At 35.2% G+C, this 18,328-nt stretch overlaps 1 protein-coding gene across 1 annotated transcript; it reads left to right on the top strand.

The window, feature by feature from the left end:
* Positions 1-6,367: 6,367 nt before the first annotated feature.
* Positions 6,368-8,968, top strand: LOC114162215 (probable pectate lyase 18). The gene is made up of 4 exons (XM_028046031.1): positions 6,368-6,554; positions 7,247-7,999; positions 8,136-8,274; positions 8,354-8,968. The coding sequence occupies exons 1-4, from the start codon at positions 6,439-6,441 to the stop codon at positions 8,573-8,575; spliced, it is 1,230 nt and encodes a 409-aa protein (XP_027901832.1). The 5' UTR covers positions 6,368-6,438; the 3' UTR covers positions 8,576-8,968.
* Positions 8,969-18,328: the final 9,360 nt, after the last annotated feature.

Raw genomic sequence — 18,328 nt, 5'->3', positions numbered from 1 at the left:
CTACAAACACTCTTATGGTATAAATTATCCTATACTACTTTATTTTTTTTCTTAAACCAACCCACAAATCACCTTTTCAATTACGAATCACCAACCCGTTAATATACCCAACCAACTGCCAACCTATATCAAGTTATAACAATTGAATTTATTTATTTATTCATTTTATATAATAATAATTTCTCGAGATTCCAAACAACTTACAAAATTATACATGCTATCTTTTATATTATATGAATTCGCTTACAGGACAAAAAGCTAGTTTTATTATGCTCATATATAATTTAATTTGACTCCACTAAACAAAACCGAGATGTCACTCGAAAGTTTAAACATATGCCAAATTTAAAAAAATTATACTCCCACACTTGCAAGTTACTTATTCCCTTATATATATATATATATATATATATATATATATATATATATATATATATATCCTATAATGTAAATTCAAACCAAGCCATGTATTGTATTTTAACTATAATAAAACTAAAACACATTAAGGTACGTTGATAAACAAAAACCAAAACAAACAAAAACCAAAACTGTAATTTTCTAAAATCCTGTCATCTTTTTCTCACTGATAATACCAAAAACCTAATAATCAAGGGTTTAAACTTCATATATATATATATATATATATATATATATATATATATATATATATATATATATATATATATATATATATATATATATATATATATATATCGTAGTATACATCGACACACTATTGTATTCCTATTCATCACATTATCTTTCCATAAACCCTTGTCAAAATCACAAGACAACACATATTCATATAAAAGGAAAAGATCTAGTTAGCTCCTCTTACTTGGAACTTCAATGCTAATAAAATTTTGGACGACCCCTTCTTGCTCTAGCCTTCTTCCTACGAAGTTTTTCTATGCTCAAAAAATTCCTTGTCATAACTCTCTGCACTAGTTATAATAAAGATCCATTCAGTTGCATTTATATTAAATAAATATTTATTTATTTAATTTTTCTGAGTCTTATACACCAGTGCAGTAAAGGCTTTTTGTCCCGGTTATTTTCCTCATTTTGCCTCGGGTCTGGAACCGAGGCATATTGAGGCAAGGCCAAAAGGTACCCCTTTTGGCCTCAGTTATTACCCGAAACCATAGAGTCCCTTTTATGCCTCGGTTCTAAATGAACCGGAGCCATATGGTTCCTTTTTTGCCTCGGGTCCACGAGAACCGAAGCCATATGGTAAATGTAGAAACTTCCGCAGATTCTCCCATGTGCACTCCTCCTAGTGTGACAGCTATTACAGCAGCCACTGTTGCCGCCGCAACTGTATGGTGGACTGCCCATGGACTGCTTCCTCTGTGTACTCCACTTCACACACCCTTTGTGTGTCCTCCTGCACCACCCACTGCACCTCCATCCATGGCTCCCACTGAAATACAACACAAAATCCAATAAGGAGAGGTTAAGCCAGAGGCAATAAATGAAACTTGACCGCCATCTTAGTCAGTTCCGCTCCTTCCGCTGGAACTTGACCGCCAGCGCTGCGAGGCCAAACCCCCAAGGCTCCTACCACTATGGCCAGATCAACATCACTCGCACCCTCAAGTTCGTTAACACCGTCAGCAAGGATAACGGCAAGCTTCGCTACGCCATCAATGGTGTTTCACACGTTGAAAGTGAAACCCCACTTAAGCTCGTTGAGTACTTCGGTATCGGCGACAAGGTCTTCAAGTATGACACCATTCTCGATGAGCCACCAGCAAACCTTGGCTCCCAACGTTGTCAAATTCGAATACCGCACCTTCATCGAGATCATCTTCGAGAACCACGAGAAGAGCGGAGTCGTAGACGTTCTGAACAGTGTGAGAGCCTTCCATCTCAACCAGTTTCATCTGGTGGTTTTGGAAGCGAAAGTTGACGGAGTTTTTAAGACCCACGTTGCAAAGACAATACTTGTAGGTCTTGTCGGGAAGCATGGTGAAGAGGGGCTTATTAGTGCTGTCACCCTTTGCGTTCTGGCCATTGACGATGAATAGTAACTAGGGCTCACAAATTGGGAATTTTAACAGCTCTTATGGCCTCGGTTCAATTAATAACCGAGGCCAAAATCCCATTTATTGCCTCGGTCCTTAAAGACCCGAGGCCAAAAGCCTGATGCTGATGGCATTTTTTAAAATTTGAAAACTGACGCTGCCTTATATTCTTCGGTTCTCTTGCAACCGGGGCCAAAAGTCCTATTTATTGCTTCGGTCCTTAAAGACCCGAGGCCAAAAGCCTGATGCTGATGGCATTTTTGAAAATTTGAATACTGACACTGCCTTATATGCTTCGGTTCTGTTGCAACCGGGGCCAAAAGTTGGACGAAAATTGCAAAAATGCCACCACCTCCTTATAGGCCTCGGTTCAACGGCAACCGAGGCCTATAAGGCGAAGTAAAATGTCAAATCTGCACTAGTGATAGTTATCTTATTGAAACTACAAGATCATTCTTATTATTTGCCGATGTTCCAAGTGTCTTTTCGGGGAATCTTTTCTTACAACAACTCATGTTCTGAATCGGATCTCGACTTCACATAATTATGGTTTGTCTCCTTTTGAAAAAATTGTATGCTCATGCACTTAATTACTCTACTTTACATGTTTTTGGATATACTTGTTTTGTTCTAAAACCACATGTTGAGCGTACTAAATTATCATGTAAGTTTGTTTTCTGAGTCTTTTTGGGATATGGTCTTGGTTAAAAGGGATATCGTTGCTTTGATCTAGTGAGTCAAAAATTGTATGTCTCACGTCATGTTGTGTTTTTAGAACATGTTCCATTCTTTTCTATTCTAGCTAGCTCCCATGATTTGACTACATCTGATGTCATTAAAATTGATCCTTTGGATATTGTTGACACTACACCTACTTTCGTACCAACTCCAGAACTTGTTTTAACACCAATTACAAACATCGCATCAAAGATTGTACTTGTTGATTCTCCTACTATGCTTGCTCAATCATCTCCTAAGGTTGTGGCGTAAGTCCACTCAACTAACAGATTTTGTTTATTCCTCTTATTCTGGTTCATCTGCTACTTTAATTGCTTCTATTCACCGTCTTCATGAGTCTTCGTCCTATAAAGAGACTGTTTGTGATCCACTTTGGTAGAATGCTATGGCTGAGGAACATACTAGTCTACATTAGACTCGTACATGGGACCTGATTCAAAATTAAGACAAAATCATATTGCTTAGTTGAAAGGTATAAAGTTAGACTTGTTGCTAAAGGATATACCTAAGGGTATGGCATGGATTATGAGGAAACATCTGCTCTTATGAAAAAGATTACTACTATTCGTACCTTGATTATTGTCGCTTCTATTTTTCAATGGAAGATTTTTTGAATGGATGTGAAGAATTCCTTTTTGAATGAGGATTTACATGAGGAAGTATTCCACCACCAGGCATCTCTCACAAATCTAGTGACGTTTGCAAACTTCAAAAATCCCTCTATGGTCTTAAATAAGCACCTCATGCTTGGTTTCAAAAGTTTTCTACAGTAATTGTCTCTCTTGATTTTGTTGCTAGTAATCATGATTCTGCATTATTTGTCAAGAAAATCAATGCAAGACGTATGTCATTATCTTTATATGTTGATGATATGATTATTACTGGTGATGATTTTTATGGAATTGCATCTTTAAAAACTACATTATCCCATCATTTTGCTATGAAAGATTTAGGTGTACTACATTTTTTTTTTGGGTATTAAGGTTGCTTCTTCTCCCAAAGGTTATTTTCTGTCTCAATCCAAGTATATTGCTGACGCATTTGAGCATGCTCAGCTTATTGACAACAAGATACTCAATACTCCTCTTGAGATAATTGTATGATATTCCCCACATGATGGTGTTCCTTTGACTAATTGTACTTTATATTGAACTATTGTTGGTAGTCATGTTTATCTTATTATGACTCGTCCAAACATTGCACATGTTGTTCATGTTCTTAGTTAGTTAGTTTCAGCTACCACAATAGTTCATTAGGGTGTTGTTATTTGTATTCTCAAGTATCTTTAGGGGACTTAGTTTCAGTCTCTTTTGTTTTCTTCTACATCATCTTTACACTTGCATGCCTATTATGATGCAGATTAGAATGGTGATCCTAATGATTGAAAATCCACTGCCTGGTGGTGTGATTTTCTTGGTGATCCACTTATGTCATGGAAGAGTAAGAGACAAGATGTTACATCTTGATCGTCACAGAAGTTGAGTATTGTGCCATGGCGTTGACTACCGGTAAGGTTATTTGGTTGTGTTGGTTACTTGTACATATGAGTGTCTATTTAAAAGATTCCACGCCTCTACATTGTGACAGTAAAAGTGGTATTCATATTGCTCGCAACTCAGTTTTTCATGAGCAAATAAAGCATATTGAAACAAATTACCATTTTACCCGTCATCATCTTCAACTTGGAACTATATGTTTACCATTTGTTCCTTCAACTTAACAGATTGCAGATATATTTTCCATGCCACACTCTATTTTATGCTTTCGTTTTTATTTGATAAACTCTCAATGCATTTAGTTATAGCATTGTGAGTTTGAAGGATGTTAGCATAAGCTCATGTTTTAGGCTCATTTACTTGTGACTTCTAGGGTTAGTTTTGTGTGTATATATAACTCATCTCTTGTAATATTTTATACACATTCAATAATATGCAATCTCCTTCTTCATATATTTTTTTGTTTTCTACAAGAACCATAAAATGACTTGATCACGGTTAATCACAAGTTATTTCTTCAAGATGGTATTTTTTATGCTTCCCTATTAAGGAAATAAATTGTAATTTTTAATGCTTTACTCAAAGCATTAAGAGTGACTAATCATACTCATCACCGTATCATTGAGAGTTTGATTTCAAAATTCTATAATTACATTCATGGACTTGTTCAATAAAGATTTAGTATAACAATTTCACTTATTATGAAAAAAGTGTGAAATATAATTCTTGTATATCTATCATATCAAGAGCATTTTTTTCCACCAATATTGAGTTTATAAGAACCATCAAAATCAAACATATAAATTATTATCAATTAAATGACCATAATCAACATTAAAAATAAAATTAAGAAGACTAATTAACTTTACTATTGCTAAATAAACAATATTTTCTAATTTTTTTCAAGCAAAAAGTAAATGAAATTTCTATGCAAGCTGCGCAACCATGTCAAAACCGGTCCTTATAGTTATAATTTCTAGAAGACATATATTTTCATTATTCACATAGCTAAATTTTGTAAATTATCAAAGACTAAATAAATATCTAGACCCATAATGATCACAATTAAAAATCAATGGTCTTATACATTTTTTTCCAATAAAATCTTATCTTCTTATTCCTCACCTTCATCTCTCTACGAAATTGGGAGAAGAAAAAAACGTGTGATTTGATTTATTAAAATCTTAACTATATATTTCTTACTTATACTACCCCATTATCTTTTATATGTAGTAATAATATACAATGTTTTTTATTTTGGTAATCTATGGTCTCAGGATGAACTCATTCACGTAAAAAAACCTTAAATATGTATCACGTAGTTAAATTTGGAAAACACATGGATCTTGTAAGATATCTCGTGAACTAAAAAGGAAGAGATGGACCCATTAGAGCAATAAGTCAATATTTTCCACTGGGGTAAACCTTTTTTTCCTAAGAACCGTTCATACAAAAATTCAAGTCAAAAATATGAAGTAATTGCTGCCAAAAGAATATACACAACGGGTAGTGGAGGAAGAATTTACATTTTCGAAGGACCAATTTTAGTTAATTTTAATTAATTCAGTCTCGTTAATTAATACCAATTAAAAAGTGCGTCCACTGCTGATAATTAAACGATTATTTCATCATTCTCAACGATCATGCCAGAATATATATTAACATGACAAAGAAAGAAAGCGTGCTGTTGCACAATCAATTCTATCTTCATCTTAATTAATAAGTTTGGTAAAACCTAATTAACTACCCTCTGAAAGCAGTTGTAGAATTAAGTGGGTAACTTAATTATATAATTAGTTTAATCAAATTTCTACTCTCAAGTGTACGTCCTTATTACCTGACCAAACATTATTTCACACACATCGAATCATGTGTGCCCTTTTTCTTATTTCATCATCTTTTCTCTTCCAAGGTTTTTCTTTTGACTGTTTTGATCTTCCATGCACCATCATTTAGGCCTTGCTTAACGGCCAAAACTACCCAATAATCAGGATGCAATTGGGTCCCATATGTTTATTTATTTTTTATTTTTATTATTTTTTCGACAATATGTTTAGTTTGATCACACCAATTGCTTTGGGTTTTCTCTCTTTATATACTTCCCTACAACCTACATCACTTCTCACTTCCCTCCTTTCTCTCTCTCACTCACTTTGCAAAGAAGAGTTATAGCCAACATGACAACCACACTCTCTTTGCTTTTCTTCTTCTTCTTCTTCTTTCTCCTCACTCCTATCCTCATTTTCTCTTCACCAGTTCAAAACCCTGAAGAGGTTGTTCAAGAGGTCAACAGGTACACTTCCACCTTTAGATCCATGTTACCCACTTACATTTACATCTTGTATTCTGCATTACATGCTATTTTTCCTCACACCAAAACTAAAATGGGATCACTTTTTTCACTTTCATCAACTTCATTTCAAACATGTTCCAAAATATTGTTCTACATTATTGGCTAGTGCTTCTTTAAACAGACAATTTGTTCCTTAAAACCCAGAAAGAACATTTGTTTCTCACAGGGATACATTATCAGTTTAAAACTTTTCATCATTAATCAAGTATAGATTTTAACATATACATCACGTGATATAAAAGACTTTAAATCTAACCTTTGGTTATAGTATGAAAGGGAGAGATCAAATTTTCAGTCACATTCACTTGCAAATCATTTATTTGATAAATTTATTAGCTTTAATCTAGTTAAGGAATTAAGGAAATTTTGGTTTTGTTAAATTGTTTTCCTTAAATATTTTTAATTTTTAATGAAAATATCCCTTTCAATTTCATAATAGGGTCTAATGATGACAAAGGTTAATAGGACCCTTTACAATAGTATCAGTTACTATATACTAACCAACATGTCTTGGTGGTTGGATTTTCATATCGATTGCCACTAACTGTATCATCAATTATTTTTTATTAAAATTAATCGAATAAAAGAGAGTAGTAATAATAATAATAAATAAATAATTATTTTGGGTGCAGGAAAATCAACGCCTCCATAGCTAGGCCTAGGAGGAGCTTGGGCTACCTTTCATGCGGCAGCGGCAACCCCATTGATGACTGTTGGCGGTGCGACCCGAATTGGGAGCAGAACCGGCAAAGGCTAGCGGACTGCGCAATCGGGTTCGGAAAGAACGCCATCGGCGGAAGGGACGGGAAGATCTACGTGGTTGACGACGCCGGCGACGACGACCCGGTGAACCCGAAGCCAGGGACACTCCGCCACGCCGTGATCCAAGACGAGCCACTCTGGATCATCTTCGCGCGCGACATGGTGATCCAGCTAAAGGAGGAGCTTCTGATGAACTCCTTCAAGACAATCGACGGCCGCGGCGCCAGCGTGCACATCGCCGGCGGCCCCTGCATCACCGTGCAGTACGTGACGAACATCATCATCCACGGCATCCACGTGCACGACTGCAAGCAGGGAGGGAACGCCATGGTGCGCGCCTCCCCACGGCACTACGGGTGGAGAACCGTGTCGGACGGCGACGGTGTGTCCATCTTCGGAGGAAGCCACGTGTGGGTCGACCATTGCTCCTTGTCGAACTGCAACGACGGGTTGATCGACGCCATCCATGGGTCCACCGCCATCACCATCTCCAACAATTACATGACGCATCATGACAAGGTCATGCTCTTAGGTCACAGTGACTCCTACACTCAGGACAAGGACATGCAAGTCACTATTGCTTTCAACCACTTCGGTGAAGGTCTTGTTCAAAGGATGCCAAGGTACTTCACACTTTATTCAATTTTTTTTTTTTTACCCTCATAGTTATCATTCACTACACGTTACTTTGGAGGCCATGTTATGTTGTAGGACAAACATTGAGTGTTAAAAAAAAAACAACCTTTGTGCAACTTGCAGGTGTAGGCTTGGGTATTTCCATGTTGTGAACAATGATTATACTCACTGGGAAATGTATGCCATTGGAGGGAGTGCTAATCCAACCATCAACAGCCAAGGCAACAGATTTGTTGCACCAGATGACAGATTTAGCAAAGAGGTGATTGATTTATTCATAAAGTCCTATGTTATGATTTAATGTTGTTGTACTGTGTGTGCTAAATTTGGTACTTGTTTAGGTGACAAAACGTGAAGATGCGGCAGAGAGTGAATGGCAGAGTTGGAATTGGAGATCAGAAGGGGATTTGTTAGTAAATGGTGCATTTTTTACTGCTTCTGGTGCTGGAGCTTCCTCAAGTTATGCAAGGGCTTCAAGCCTAAGTGCGAGACCATCTTCACTTGTTGGTTCCATTACAACAGGTGCTGGTGCACTCACCTGCAAGAAAGGTTCTCCTTGCTGATAATGACTCATCCCATTCAGTCCAAAAAGGAAAAATTAAACAAGATATATACGTATATGTCCCAAAAAAAAAAAAAAAAAGAGAAAAAGGGCTAGTATATGGTGGTGGATCTCTAGCTTTTATTCACTTTTCCTTGGATTTCCATATATCTCCACTATTTTCGCCCTTTTGTGGGGGCTTCTTAGATTGTTTTGTTTTTTTCTCTTCTTTTTTTAGTTTTAATGAGTTCCTCATGATTACAACCTCCACCTGTTATTCACTCTCTGAGAACCAGGTCAGTTGAAGAATCTGGACGTATTCTGAGAGGGAAACAAGTGAAGAAGAGTTGATATATTATCATTATTCTGTTATAATACAAAGTTTTGCCTAGGTTTTATATAGGCTTTTATACTATATCATATATGTTAAACTCTCTTTTAGCTTTCTTCTGTCTCTCTTGTTCCTTGTGACCGACACATACGAAGACAGAAATGAATAGTGTGCTGACTAAACCGCGAATAAAACCAAAGCTTATTTCAAAACGTAATTCGATCCGAAAGTAAAACAATCCGTAGAATCCCATCAATCATGTTTGTCCAAATTTAAATGCACTGAGCATTCGAAAATGCTCAACTACCCTAATAACTGTTAACAATATATACGACAAAAGAAGGTAGCGGTACAATTTGATCAGCATGCTAATATATTTATTATGATGTTTGTGTTGTTAACTTGTACTTCACTAAGTGGAATTGATTACGCAATAATGTTTTCAGCGTTGGTATTTCCCATCAGAAACCAAATTAAGATAATTAACTAAAATGTAATATTTTTCGACACATTTGAGTGAGATAATTGATTAGCATTGATATTTGAACTAAGTAAAGCTAATTGTGGAGAGACTAAAGTGAATATATTGGGGCAAAAAGAAAGAAAAAAAGACAAGGAGTGGGAGAATGGTTGATTGCAACAAGACATGCCCTTTCCCTTGCATGAGTTAAATTAGATGTGGAGGCAAAGATAGGTGAGGATTAGCTAGGACAAAATTAGGCGAAAGAGTTGAAAAGATGAGAAAAAGCACATGGGTGTGGCTCTTAAGTGGATCTTCTTTTGACGGTGGCATTTGATGCGATTGTAGCAATTTGGTAAAGATTTAAATTGGGTTACAACCACATTTTGACAAAGTTTTCATTCAATTCCTTGCTTCAACCATTTCCCCTCCTTGAATAATGAGAAATGAACATTTGACCCCCATTCATCATATGCACGTTCATTTATATGATGTTAACAACTTACCATTCCACCTCTCTCTCTCTAATGAATCCCCCCACATGAATATATTTTATAGTTAATTCATTAGTGTATATATTTTATAGTTCTCTACAATGTTCCAAAAACAATTAAGAGTAGAAGAAGAGCCTTAGAAAAAAAAAACCCCATAGTATTTAGAACTCATTTAGTAAAATAAGAATATATGATATTATAAGATAAGAATGCTAAGATATAATTATATCTTTAGTGGATAACATATTATAATATACTAATTTTCACAATAATCATAAATAATTTTTTAAAAGTTAACTTTTAATATATTCTTTTTACAAATTATGACAATTATAAAACAATGCAATTTTAACTAAATTGTTCGAAACTATATTTTGTTTATATAATTACTTTTTTATATTATAAAAAGTTATATAACATTTTAAAATTATAATTAATATATTAAAAATATTAAATTATTAATTCTTTAATTTAATATCCTGATAAATAATTTAAGTTCATTTAAATTATACATATAAATATATTAATAAAAAAATATTATGTTTATTCATACAAATTATTATTAAAAAAGGTATATAAATTAGTATTAAATGGTGGAAATTGGAGAACATGGTTGTTGAGATAAATTGGATTTTGTATTGTTGTATTTTATCAGGTTTGTATGTGGGGTTATAACCATGTTTGAATTCAAAGTGTTATATTATTTATTTAAGGTTTTGCTTTTAATCACATATGGATCGATAAATGTTGGAATTTTAGGTGGCTTAGGATGTAATTGGGATGAGAGATATTGCTTCTTGCAATTGTTCAGTTTAGTATCATTTATAAACTATTTTGAACTGTGTTTGAGGAAAGAAAAGTGCAAGATACCAAATTGTGTAGTGGAATAAGTGAAAAACTCATAACTGAGAAGCATCTGGTGTGGCGCGCTGAGCGATGGGTTAAGGGCACTGAACGCTAGTTAGAGTTTGCAAATCAGTGGCCATTTGGGTGCTGAGTGGTGATATTCATAGTTGAGCACCACTTTTTGCGAGAGCTTCAACATTGAACACCACTTTTTGCAAGAGCTTCAAGGCTGAGTGCCACCCTATTACCACTGAGCGTCTACCTCCACACTTCTCCCTTCTTTGTGTTTCATAATTTCATTGCTTTCTGATCTTTGACTAATGTTGTCTAAGATATTAGTGAATACATTTATTATAATATGGTGTGGTTGATGGTTGGTGAGGAATTCCATGGAAGGAAATCCACTTATAACTAGTAGTGTGTGCATTGATGTAAGTAGTTAGTACTAGAGGTTTATCCTGATACTCTAATGCTCATTCAAGACTCATATAGAGTGTAATGGGTTGTGTGATGAGAGGAAGAAAAGGTCCTACATTAAGAATAATCCTTAGGGTTCTTATGACGATTAAAGGGATTAATCTTGTGACTGGTAGTGTAAAAACCATTAGCAGTGACTCTGTAGATAGTAGAGGTCACCATAAGTGCTAAACCTCCAAGAATGATACGTCAATGACTATATCCGAATAATTGAGTCTTGAGAGTCTTTATGTGTGATGAGTTACTTGATATTGTTTGGTTTAGTATAAAGGTAGGTTGATTTGAAATTTTATTGTGTGATATATGTATGTATATATTTATATATATGAACTTTCTTTTGAAATTAACTTACCCTTTTATGTGTTTGTCTATTTAAATTATTTTCTCCTTTGCTATGATCATTATTATTTGGTGTGAGTAGATGAAAAAATAGGTATTGGTTCAGGAAGAGATGGTGGTGATGATGTAGTTGTTTGAATCTTAGTTTAGCAATGCACTATTTATTAATTTTTGAAAAAACTTTGTAGTTATTTTATTTTATTTTTAATTTTGTTCTTAGATTGTATATGATTTTATTTTTATTTACCGTCTTACCTTTATGGATGATTATAAATAAAATAATTTATATACTTTTAATATGCATGTTGAATAACAAATGTTATAATATTATAATATTATATCCCGTAGTTTTACATTATTGTTTTTTTGGGTGTTACATTATGGTAAATATTATATATAACAAAGAATTGAGAAAAAAAATAAATGTCAACATAACATTATTATATTAACTATAACAAAATAACAAGATAATAACATTGTTATATCGTTGTCGTATCTCTCACACCAAACAATCCTTAATTTCTACACCATCTATCTTCTTAAGGTTAATATTATAATGTCTTTTTTTTTCCTTGTTTTTATTTAAAAAATTCAAACCAGGACAATATAATCAATAAAAGATTCTGTTAACTGTTGTAACACGAGGAGTATTACTGTAGGAAGATTGAAGAAAAAACAAACTGAAATTGAGGAAGCAATGATTGTGTTATTTCTTCCTTTTTATACGAAAAATAACTTTTTAAGTTTAATTTATGTATAAGAGCTTTATATATTTTTATATTATTAACTAACCAAAATTTAATTGAAAGGGAAATGAAGATAATTATAAGAAAATAAATTGTATACAAATTATATTAAGTAAATACTAATGAATCTTCCTGAATGATATACAAATTATATAACTTGGTATTTAAGATAAACCTCAATAATAGTAAAAAAATGTCATAGAATAAAAATAAGACAAATATTAATTTCATTACATTTTTTATCATAATAAAAGTAAAGTAAGATATTAATAAATTTTATGGTAACAGTAGTAGTAATAATAAAAATAATAAAGAAAATACCTATTAGAATCTAATAAATTATGTATCGGTGGTGAAATTGAATTTGAATCTTATATTTATATGATAAAATTGCATGTAAAATGTTAGAAAATGATATTTTAGAAGTGATAGTGGTTTAAAATTAGTGAGATTCGATTATTGTAACGTCCCATCTAATAAAAAAATTTATTTAAATGAAACATCACACAAAATGATGAAAAAGGCATTGTCATGGAGTAGAAATGTCACTCCCTACAATTGTTCATAATACTTAGAAAAAAACTAAGGCACACCACGATGCCATTAACAAAACGAGATAAAAGTTTAACAGTATTCAAAATACATATGCTCAAGGAGCAAGATGGTACATAGGCCACAATGCCTTAAAAGAAAACTTGGAGCAAGGGGATCCAACCCAAGATAAGCTACGCAGCGGATTTTCCATCACCCTGAGGACCACGAGGAGTTCCCACATCTACTCACATCAATAAATTGATGATCATCGCAAAAGGAAAAAGTCACACACAAGACACGCAAACAAACAGAAAGGGTAAGCTAGAGTGAAAAAGGTTTATCATACAATTGAACATACAATTTAAAAGTCAAAGATACATAAATCAACCAAACATGTGATAGTAGACAATTTAAGACTCTAAGACTCAAATATTCGGATACATATAATCAGTCGAATTCACTGGATGCTTGCACTTGTGGTGACCTCTACTGCTCTGCAGAGCCATTGCCAATGGGTTTCACCCTACCACGCACAAGGTTAGCCTTCAAACATCTAAGGCCATTATCTTGCCAACGACTAGGGCCTCCTGCTACTCTCACCACTTGAGTCAGTACGCTCTACGTGAGACTAACTAACTCTTTAGAGTTTTAGCATGCAATCTTTACTTGAATCCTTACTAAATTATATAATGAGGCACCACCACGAAACCTTCATGGAATTACGTCCTAACCATGAGGCACCACCATGAGCTCCCACCAAAAAGGGTCATGGAATTACGTCCTGACCATGAGGCACCACCATGAGATCTCACCAAGAGATTCATGAAATTACATCCTAAACCATACCTAAAATCATGTCTCACCAACCAAACATAAAGTTATCATAATACCAATATCATGCCAATATTCATAACTAACCATCCAATCAGGGTCCAAACAAAGATCATACCAAATTCATCAATTCCAGCCCATACAATCAGGTATTACATGCATATTCACATACTTCGTACTTTAAATAGGGTACTCCCAACCAATCATATAACTAACAACCAAAAATAGGGAAAAGAACAGTCATAGAGCAATTCTTGCACCAGTTCTCGCTCAGGCTAGAAGACCTCACTAAGGCGAGAGAGGTTTTCTCGCTCAGGCAAGCTCCTTTTGCCTAGGCGAGAGCTCGAATAGTGGAACAATGGCACTTTTGCGTTCTCTCGCTTAGGCGAGACCTTCTCGCTCAGTCTCGCCTGAGCGAGATGAACTCTCGCTCAAGACTGGAGCTCGTCGCTTGAGCGACAGCTCGTGCAAGTACCTAGGAGGGTTTCTGATACTCTCGCTTAGGCGAGACTCACTCGCTTGGACGAGAATATCAGATTTCCTCCACTGTTCATGCAGGCCAACACAGAGATTCATCAAGAGCAATGCACAGTACATGTTCATATCATTTTAAACATCATACAATCACCATAAAACACGAAACAGAGTTGAAAAATAAGCAAGATACATTCCTTCTCAAAACTCACGTTTCACTCTCAAATTCGTATTCCTCTGGCTATGCAACAATGACAGTCCCTAAACCACTCTTTTTTTCCCTTAATTGGTCACTAATTATGGTCTTAATGAGAGGTAAATGTTATAAAACGAAAATACCATTAAACTTGAGTTTAATTGTCATTCATTGGCCATTCTATGATGGTTTTCCAGCCCCCTTGGCTGCTAGGGTTTTCCTTGCCTTTCACCTTCATGCCAAAACTAATTTTAACAAAAAGAAACTTTTCACCAAGATTCGAACCCATACCATCCTCATGTCAATTCAATGCATAACCATTTAACCAATTCATGTCTTATGATAATTAATATAATTCTATGATTATATCATCACTTAACATGATCAAGCATATTGTCATAATAATAATAAATCAAATAACACACAATTGGCATACATCAGACTTGAACCCAAGTCCTCTCACACAATTAAGTACTCTCAACCACTTAAGCTAGTACTTTTCCACGTTATAAACGGTAACATTAATTGTCATAAGGGCTCCTACTACCTGCATTTATTAATTAATTATTTAATTAATTAATTTTCTCAGGTCTTACAATATCTAGGTGCCATGCCATTAACACCTAGTTGACCTTCTTTTGGTCTTTAGGTTTTAATTAGTCCACACAGTTTGAAAACAATGTTTTTCACAATTAAGCTATTTTTCTTAGAATTTTCATTGAGAATTTTGTGAAAGTTGTTTAGAGATTTGTAGCTAGGAAATGCTTACTTTCTAAGCCTGTCCAAGAGACTCACCTCCCTTTCCTGAGAGTATTTCTAGATCAGTTTCACCTTATTTTCTCTACAGAAATTCTTCAAGTATCTTGTGAAAATTTGTTTTGATAAAAGTGTTTCAAAAACATTTGAAAATGAGTTTTTCTTCTTACGATAGTGTGCATTTAGGTAGGCATAGTAGTAATGAGTTGCATCATACCATTCATAGTGACATTCCATTCTTTGGGGAAGATATAGAACTAATATCTTTTAGAGATTGGATGTGGGATACAGAGAAGTTGGTGCAACCATTATTTAGTAAATATAGTCAATTTGACATTCTTAGGCATGTTACTTCTAGGTTTATAGGATGTGCATCTGAGTGCTAGAAAAAGAGGTAGTCAAGAGTGCAAACGGGGATAGAATCATTCATTAATACATTTTATGAATTGAAAGCATGCATGTGGAAACATATTATTCCCCCTTCATTTAAGATAACTCGAGATGAATAGTCTAGGTTAGAAAATTTTATTGACATAGGTGATGCATTCATTCAAAATGTTGTCAAGTTTTCTAGACAAGAATAAGATTTTAAGAACAATCTAGATTTGCTCTTGAGTAGCCAAAGAGAGAGAGAAAAACAAAAGAGAGTAAGAGAAAAACAAAAGAGAGGAAGAGAAAAGCTTGAGAAGCTACATGCTAAGGAAAAGAAATGTATACTTAGAAGAAAAGGAAAAATAGAAGAATCTTAGAAAAGCCAAAGAAGAGAATGAGAGAAAAGAATTTGAAGAAAGAGAGAAAATAAGACAAGAAAGTGAGTTTGAAAGAAAATCAAAAGTGGTAGAGTTAAAGAGCATTTCAAAAGTAGAAAGGGAACTCATTAATAGGGATTTGGTATACAAACCTTCACCACTTCTTTTTATGAAGACCCAATTTCCAAAGGGAGTAATCACATCTTTAAACTCTTCTTCTTTTTCCACTAAATCTTTTGTTTTGTTTTCCTCTCAACTGTTTTACAATCCATCTCATTCCATTATTTCACACTCCTCAACATTTTGTGCCACAACACACTTTTACTTTAAAATTATTTTCAAAACTCCTTTAAGTCAAAGTGTGAAACATTCCTTTGGTGAAGTGGGCCGAATATCACCTTTTCAAAATTTAAAAGCCCATTTTCACACATTACACATTCATGTATACTGCATGGTCTCTATGAATTCAATGCAATTTTGTTTGATGACTATTGCAGATTTATTTTTGATCCTGGTGGAACCTCAATTTGGTTGTTGTGAGCTTTAAACAACCTCTAGATATGAGGACAAATCCTCTTCAAGAGGGAGGAGATGATGTGATCCCAACAAGGCTTATAGCATTGGGTCAATGCCTAGGCCTATTTCTTTTATTTGTTTCTTTTTTTAATTAAATAAATAACTTGTTTGCGACTTTAATTCTCTTTATCTTCTATATAGGCTAGGAACTTTGATTTACAAGCCATACGAGGAACAAACTTGCAATGCAATGTGCATCCCAATCAAAACCAAAGTCAACATTGGGCCTGCAACATGCAAGCCAACGCACCACTCATGCCATTTCATGCTAATAACTGGTCCTCTTTCATGCCACTTCCACGTGTGGGGAGATAGACTTCAATGTTCCTTTTTATGGGCTTCCCTCTGCTACGTTCAGCCCAATGTTTCCTCCAACACACCTACCATAACGTGGCTCTGCGTCAATCGTGTTTGGGCCGAGAAGCCAACTACATGCCAACATCCATGCATTCAGCAGCCCAAATTCTCCCAACACACGGATCCAACCAAACTTATTCATGCAACACTCGCGTCCAAATTTTATTCCTATTTTAGAGTCTCCCAAACTCTACTAGGGTTTTCTTCCACACCTTCACGAGTTCCTCACACTATCACGAGTTCCAATCTTCTATTAAGGGTTTCGTCCTTCCGTCACTGAACTTCCTTAGTCGTTAGGGTTCTACTTAGGCAACCCAACCATTTGAGCCATTAGTTTACTATTAGACGGCGTCCCTTTCTTCTCTTCTATTTTTCCGGCTGCCTTCACCTATATAAAGGCAACCCAACCTCATGTAATGCAGCTTTGATGAATAGAGTGAGATTTATTCCCTTTCATCTTAGCTCAACCATAAACCCTAGATGAGGTTTCATCTCGTCGAGTTGCCCAAACATCGTGAGTGTTGTGAGTTTCCGAATTTCAAACGAGAGAATCAAGTCTTTCGCTGCGTTTTGATGATGTTCTGAGTAGATTAATCGGTGGAACACCAATTGGAATGGGCATCTGATGTGATCCATGAAGGAGCATCTCCATCAAGGACTCTATAGAAGTGAAGTGATTTGGTGACTCGAAGGGAAGATTAAAAAGTGGACCTTGAACATCTTAGCTGCAGTAAAAGATTTGTCCCTTATGGTACATTTAGTCCATGTAGGAACATTGGCATCCACCATGGGGCCAATTTAGCTTAAGTACACATGGTGTCCATTAGGAAGATGCCAAACAACGAATAAGAGACACAAATGGTAGAAACCAATCATATGGCACTGATGTTGGCACTACAAAAGGAGATAGTAGAATTATGAGCTGAGAATGCTAAGACAGAATGCAAACTCAGGAGTAATATGAGGATGACCCCCCTTGACCAAGCAAGACTCACGTGACATCCTCAACGGTTGGAGAAAAGACCGTGGAGGAGAGTGCACAAAATGTCAATACCCATACAGTTGGGATTGTCGATACCTCTACGTTACTAAGATGTTCACGAAAGCACCCCTTTATGGATAATATATTGGAGACTCCATTACCACAGAGCTAGAAAACCTTGACAATTGATAGGTATAATGGTACATTAGATGGTCACAACCTTATGAGTAGGGCCTTTCGCTGACAATCTTTGCAAACCAAAAGCCAACGTGGCCAAGTTGAGATTAAGAGTCGCCAAATACATGTGTTTGGAAGAATTGAAAGACTTTAAGAACAAAATCAAAGCCGAAGATAATGTTGTAGATAAGAGGCAGAACAACGAGGGATCTTTCAGAGGCCCTCCAACGCAGACTTGGCCAACTAATCCTCCTAAACCTCTTAGGTTTACTAGGTATACCACATTGAACATTCCCAAGTCACGGGTTCTATAGGAGGCTCTGTATGTTGATTCATTACCACTCCAAAGAGGGCTAATACCCCTTCCAATGCAGACACCTCGCGATATGTCCATACCACTGTAACTTTTGTCATGATATAGATGAATGTACCACTCTTAGATATAAAATT

Source organism: Vigna unguiculata, chromosome 9 (assembly GCF_004118075.2).
Source record: "Vigna unguiculata cultivar IT97K-499-35 chromosome 9, ASM411807v1, whole genome shotgun sequence".
Classification (NCBI taxonomy): domain Eukaryota; kingdom Viridiplantae; phylum Streptophyta; class Magnoliopsida; order Fabales; family Fabaceae; genus Vigna; species Vigna unguiculata.
This window is presented reverse-complemented; position numbering and strand designations above follow the sequence as displayed.